Genomic DNA, 7566 nt, shown 5'->3' on the forward strand with positions numbered 1-7566 from the left:
AAAGTAATATCTATGAGTATAATAATCTATAAGTATATAATATATAATTAATTATTTATTTAATTAATTATTTTAATTATTTATTATTAATAATTAAAAAACCAAATCAATAACTTATTAAAGAACCTTAAAATATTAATTCAAATAATTAACTGTTTTCAATTTCAGATTCAAGTCGATACCTCCTAATCTTATGGTAAGATGGCGCAACAATACGGACGCCATGATAGAAGCACAATATCCAACACCTGGTGAATTTGAATATATGGAATGTGGACCATCCCCACCGGCTGAAAGTGCGCCAAGTATGTATGACAGTTTTGAGGAACCCACCAGTGAACTAAGCGTGCAAATATGCAACGATACACTCCGCATAAGTCTGATCGATCAAATGAAGAGCGCTGCGGGACGTGTACGTTTCTTTGAAGACATCGAACAAGGCAATGTCATTGCCGAGAATACTAAAACTCATTTCGAATCAGCATCGAAAATTGAAAAGAATCTCAGTTATTTATGGGCAGCATTTTTAAAACGTTGGGATTTGTTACAAAGTCTCATAGATGCTGGCGCCGAGCTTAATTTTTGTGATCAGAATGGTATAACAGCTTTACACTTGGGAGCCTTCAGTGGTTGTCTTTCCACGTTGAGTTTTTTGGTGGGCAAGGGAATGAATGTCAATTTACAGCCAAAATGTTATACACCATTGCATTGTGCGGCTTTCGGTAACACAGCGGAGGCAGCTAAATTTTTAATAAACAATGGCGCGCTCATAACCATTGATACCAATAAACCAAACTGTGAGGAGAGTTTGCTGCACTGTGCCGTACGCTCAAACGCACTGGAGTGCTTACAACTATTTATAGTTGAAGGTGCAGATGTTAATTCACTTAAACCAAATGGCACTAATGCGATACATTTGGCTGCAGATTTAGGTAACGCACAATGCTTAGAAGCATTGCTGACTGCAGCAAATGCCGACCCAAATGTCAGAATCTGTATACGTGAAAAAGAATCTACTGCACTACATTTAGCTGCTGATGAGGGCAATGTGGAGTGCGTAGACTTACTTTTAGCCAAAGGCGCTGATGCTAAACTGAAGAATCATCGCGGTTTTACTGCACTACACTTGGCAGCTCGCACCTCTAGCTTGGAGTGTGTTGAATCTTTACTTCGTAATGGCAATGCAGATCCGAATGCCGAAGATTTTGACCATCGCACGCCCTTACATGCTGCTGTTGGTAAATCAGAGAATGCTTTTGATATATTGGAAACGCTAATACAATGGGGTGCCAATGTTAATCACAAAGATATTTATGGTTTTACTGCACTGCATTTAGCGGCTTTAGATGGCTTGGCACAATGTGTTGAAATGTTAATATTTCATGGTGCGGATGTAACAACAAAATCGAAAAAAGGTACATCGGCACTGAATGTGATAACGCGAAAAACTCCCGCCTCTGTGGGCATGATAACACAAAAACTTGATGCTGCTATAACGCTACACCATTCACAAGACCCAGTCAATCGTGAAGTGGAGTTAGAATTAGATTTTCGACAACTATTGCAACATTGTCATCCACGCGAGATCAGCTACTTGAACACATTCGTAGATGAAGGACAAAAGGAAATACTAGAACATCCATTATGCTCATCGTTTTTGTATATAAAATGGGGCAAAATACGTAAATACTATATTGGACGATTAATATTTTGCTTCACATTCGTACTATTTCTTACACTTTATGTACTCACAGCTTTGGCGCATAACTGCTATAATGGTAGCAAGGATGATAATACCACAATACAAGCGCAGGAATTATGTCAGAAGCAATCGATACTTGGTGATATGCTACGCAATAATCCATTTGTAATGGAAATGCAATGGTGGGTATTGGTGGCAATTACTATAGTTGAAATATTTCGGAAACTGTATGGCATCACTGGATACTCATCATTTAAACACTATGTGACGCAGGTAGAGAATATAATGGAATGGTTTGTAATAACGAGCGTTTTTGTTATATCTTATATTTACACGAAGCAAACGTACACCTTTCAAAATCATATCGGGGCATTTGCAGTGTTGCTGGGTTGGACAAATTTAATGTTGATGATCGGTCAACTACCAGTATTCGATGTTTATGTGGCTATGTACACTAGAGTACAAGGTGAATTTGCCAAGTTATTTATGGCTTACTCGTGCATGTTAATAGGATTTACGATAAGTTTTTGTGTTATATTTCCTTCTTCATCTTCATTTGCTAATCCATTCATGGGATTTATATCCGTATTGGTCATGATGATAGGCGAACAAGACCTTTCTTTACTAATAAACGATCCAGATGGCAAAGATCCACCTTTCTTGTTAGAAGTAAGTGCACAAATTACATTTGTGCTTTTCCTACTATTTGTCACAATTATACTGATGAATCTGCTCGTTGGCATTGCCGTTCACGATATACAAGGATTGAAGAAAACAGCGGGACTATCAAAATTGGTACGACAAACAAAGCTAATTTCATACATTGAATCCGCTCTTTTCAATGGCTATCTACCGACTTGGCTGAGAAATTTATTGCACTACACAGCTTTGGTCTCACCGCAGGCATATCGTGTAGTTCTATGTGTTAAGCCACTAAACCCAAGTGAGAAACGTTTACCACGCGAAATACTTATGAAAGCTTACGAAGTGGGAAAAGTGCGTAAACATTTTGGCCATACAATATCGGCTAAAAATACCGCAGCCACTTATTTGTCCTACAAAAACCAATACAACACGAATAAAAGTCAAAACTATACTACTGATGAACTAGACACGGTACATTTTACTACACTAACTACTAAAATAGACGATAATGCCGAGCGTATTGAGTTCTTAACTCAAGAAATACAGGAACTGAAGCAGGCTTTAATAACGCAACAACAACAAGCAAGTAAAGTTATCGATAAACTATTAATTGTGATTTCCAATCAGCAAAAAAATAATTTAAGAAAATAATTTTTCACTTTAGGCTAATTTATACCCTGTGTGGTATTTTAGATGATATAAGAGCTATAGAATTTATTATATAAAGAATTTATATTTTCAGAAGAAAAAGTATTAGTTTAGAATTATATTAAGAAAATGGCACAAAAAAAATGAAGAAGTAATTGTAATAAATTGTTTTAAAATATGAATAAAAAATACGGGTTATCTATTTGGTGGTCCTGATATCGCAGCACTATCTAACAAAATAGGTTTAAACTGTCATATAAGGTATCATAAACCACAAAACGGATAACCTTCTTTTAAAGTTTAAAAAGTGTAACAACAGATGCTAAAACGATGGAGTAGCTAGTAAGTCAAAAGTTCAGAATATTTAGAAAAAGAGGAAGAAGTGCAAGATACAAACTTAGCGTTTTTTATAATACAACAAATCATATAGTTCATACATACATAAAGAAAGTTATTATATCCACTCTAATTTTCAAGATTTTTACGTCAGTAGATTGAATATTATTCAAAGCACTATAGACTCATTTGTAAATTAATTACAATTTCAAGAATCTTCGTTATAATAAAGCAAATTATGGAGAGATATTGTTGTTCTAAGCCCTTAATTAGAGCTATAAAATTATACATGTTCAATAGAGTGAACTACAATTTAAGTCTATTAAAATCTTCAGAATTATACAACAAATAATCAAAGAAAATAGGAAACGCACTTTATTAAACTTAATCTAGGTTCAGGTTAAGACTCCTGGCTCAAATATGGTTTATCAGACACTTTAAGGGCTGAGCAACGATAGCCATATATAGAAATTAAATAAAGAGAACTATGATCTTATTATAACACTTGATAATTTTAATAAATATAACTCATTTATAATTTGTGCCACATGTTTTCCTATTAAAATATATAGATATAATAAAGTATTTTTAAATATTATTAGACACTTAATTTTTTAAGTAAAGTATAAATTGTTTTTTTTCTTTTTAAATGCATTATTTGTAAATAAATGCAGGTAGAAGGACAGACGTGCAATAAAACTAGTAGTCTAATAGATCTATAAAACTCAGCTTATGCTAATGTTGCAGTGACTAAAACTTTTATTTTTTATATTTAAATATTATAATAAACATTGTAGAATGAATTCTAAAAAAACTTATATAACAATATTTAATATTAAAAGGCAATATGAAACCTTACATTCTCATTGTATTCCCTTCACAGTATTGTAAAACACTGCTAGACTTAAGGCTTAGTGGTAAAATATATATGAAATATAACAGCATTAGATAATAATATAATTACCATAAATATTAGTATAATTTTCTAATATGAAAAGTTATAAAATAACAGTAGAATAAATTAATTAAATAAAAAAACAAATTGATTAAATAAAAACATAAATTATAAAATAAAAATATTAATTAATCAAATAAACCCCTAATTTAATTAAATTAAAAAATAATTAAATAAAATTTTATATATAATATAAATACATCAAAAAATAAATCATAAACAAATATATATACATCCTATAATTATTAAAATAACTAAATCCCTTAGATATATAGCGGCTAGCCAAAAAATTTCTAAAAAAAATTGCCTGTTATCAATACACTTTTATATAATTTATATATGCAAATACCAAATATTATTTTATATATAAACATATATAAAAATATATATAACATTAAGCAAATATCGAATATATATACATTCCTATCAAGCGCCTATATTTTTTAATTGTATTTAATAAATATATATCTCTTATTTATAAAATGCTAATTGTATTTACATATAAGAACAGATAATTTAATATACAAATATTTTATGTGTATAGTAAATAATGATATTAAATTTTGTTTATATGATTGAGAACATTTTACTATATAAAAACGACGTCACCGAGAAAACAAATATTGGCTGAGATCAAACAAATGTTTGTGGCATTAAGGCTGTGCAGGATTCAAGTTATTAGTAGTGTAATAAAAGTTTTCAACAAATTATATTTTAAATAAAATTATTTAAAAAAAAATATGTTTCAATTCTTACAAGTGTTTGTTTATTAACATAATGATTATATTTATAGGTAAGTGTATAAAATGAAAACTTGTATGTTTTCCTGAAAACATAAGAATACATAAAGTTTTTCAGTCGGGAACAACCAGAAACCATATGTGTAATACTACTTAGTTTACAACACTCCAATATGGAGACTATACTAAATGTAATAGTATATAAACTAGTAGAACTGGAAAAAGCACTGTAGTACCTACTGAGATACAAAAATAACAATTTTTAGAGATATTGTTTGTTATTTGTCCCTCAATTTAAGCTGACTTAAGCTATTTTTATAAAGACAAAAAAAAAAAAAAATATAACAACTGACATAATATAACTATACTTTCTGCGATGGCAAAAAAAGATTGATAGAGCTGACTGGGCGAAATCAAGGATATACCAGATAGATCAGTACTATTCCAGATAAGAGTCTTTAAATGCAGAAGCGGTACACATTACTTAAGATGTATATGACATTAGCTACTTTAAGGAGACAGTTCACTCAAATATTGGGAACGGAGTTTATCACCTGAAAACTGGTCCATTCAAAGAATTTTAGCTCTTTTTTTGAGAAAATAGGACAGAAACCGTAGTTTCTTTAAAGCACGATTTCTTCTATTTCCTTCATTCGTATTATATGGTATAAACTGGTTATAGCGCTTAAATTTATAGAACTATGTCCATAGGCTCTGAGATTACGAAATTATTGATGAAACTAATTATACAGCGTATACTTGTTCGTTGTCATTATCGAACAGTAAATTGAGATGCAACCATCTTTATACCTACTTTTTATCGACTACTATTTAGTCTGGATGCACAATGTGTTGATATTACATAATACATCATCTCAGTCAGCTACAATGGGTTCGAGTATACAACTTTACATTGAGGGACTGTATCTGAAACATTCAACAAGACAGGACAAGCAGAACAGACATCTGCTATTTTGAAACTCACAACCAAAAATAAGACCCAGACTAAAATATGGAATTTTTTTATTCTAAACAAAAAATTTAAATATCTGAAGTAGCTGATGACAAATGTGAAAGGACGGACATACAATTTCATTGATATACAGCAAAAATTGAGAAATATAGAACCGGAGATAGACAATAACCCCAACAGTGATGAAAATGTATTAGGTATTTCGAGAAAATTATTTTAAAAGATCTATGGTCGTCTCATTGAAACTAGTATTAGTGTTTTTTAACTTCAAATTCTTCAAATAAAAAAAGATTTAATCGTCAATTAGGATCATAAACGACTAATATAGATAAATTTAAATAGTCACCCATGCCAATTTTTTGCGCATTAATTAATGTAAGTTTAGAACTGGATAATTAACTAAACAGATCTGTGCTATATCGTCAGCTAAATTTTCAAGAATAAAACTAAATATGATATTGGTTATAATAATATAAAGTTTTGTGGCTGTTATTATTGTAAGAGAGAGATTAGACTTCCGTTAAAGTTTTCATTATATAGACAGAGGCACAAGTTTTTCTACTTTCGATTTACCTAAAAATTTTAATGATAACAATGACTCTTCAAAGTCCAAAATTCTTATATCAGAATCAAAACATCGCGTTTCACACCTTATCGCTTTTTAGTTTTTTTTTTAATGCACTAAGCTATAAAAAAATTAAAAGGACTCTATATTAAAAATAGACGTGAATTTGTACTAATACAGATAATACAGATTTAAAGAAAATCTCAAAAATCGCAACAAAATTCTCAATACGAAAATTTAGAGGGATGGAGTATATAGACTCATGCATAGTTACTTGCAGCACATACTTTGAATCATCTATCTCTTTTCAAATTATTGATTGATATTAATTTATAACTACTTTATTGAGGTGGCTAGATTTATTCACCTATACCAAGATTACATTTGATATCTTTTATCAAATACCACATCTGCCCCTAAGCTTCCCAATCTTACTCTATTCTACACTCTCGTAATTCTTTTATGTAATGCTTTTGAGTTTATCGTATTACGCTACAATAACAATAGCATACTACTTACTTTATAGGCGATATATATATAACATCTAATAAGGATAAAACCTTTTGCTTTTTAATCGTGCTTAAAAAAGTAGATCATGATCTAACTGAAAAATAATAAGTGACTATTTTTAATATATAAGTTTATGCGTAAATTAAATTATATTACTTTATAAAGTTTTTTACTTTACTGGACTGGTTATAATTATTTTTTGTTTGGGTTAAATACTTTAACATTAATAATAACTTTAGTGCTAAATTAATTTAATAATGAATTTTCTTTTCCATATAAATTTTATAAAATATAATACAGTTGTATTCTTATTAAAGAAAAGTTGTTGACTTACCTGTTCACGACATTGTATATTGTCAAAATATGTAATATCCTGTCCATTAATGGTGATAATACCAGTACCTGGCATGCGTACTGTGACATCACCACGTGCAGATTTACGTAAACATTCTAAGAAAAAGTAAAAATAGTTTCAAATGAATATATATATAT

The 7566-nt window shown here is 30.2% G+C and overlaps 1 protein-coding gene across 1 annotated transcript; it reads left to right on the forward strand.

Annotated features, from left to right (window-relative positions):
- Positions 1-131: 131 nt before the first annotated feature.
- LOC119681089 (transient receptor potential channel pyrexia-like) lies at positions 132-3117 on the forward strand. The gene has a single exon (XM_038094162.1). It carries the CDS (start codon positions 194-196, stop codon positions 2996-2998), a length of 2805 nt encoding a protein of 934 aa, XP_037950090.1. The 5' UTR covers positions 132-193; the 3' UTR covers positions 2999-3117.
- Positions 3118-7566: the final 4449 nt, after the last annotated feature.

Source organism: Teleopsis dalmanni, chromosome 2, assembly GCF_002237135.1.
Source record: "Teleopsis dalmanni isolate 2A chromosome 2, ASM223713v2, whole genome shotgun sequence".
Classification (NCBI taxonomy): domain Eukaryota; kingdom Metazoa; phylum Arthropoda; class Insecta; order Diptera; family Diopsidae; genus Teleopsis; species Teleopsis dalmanni.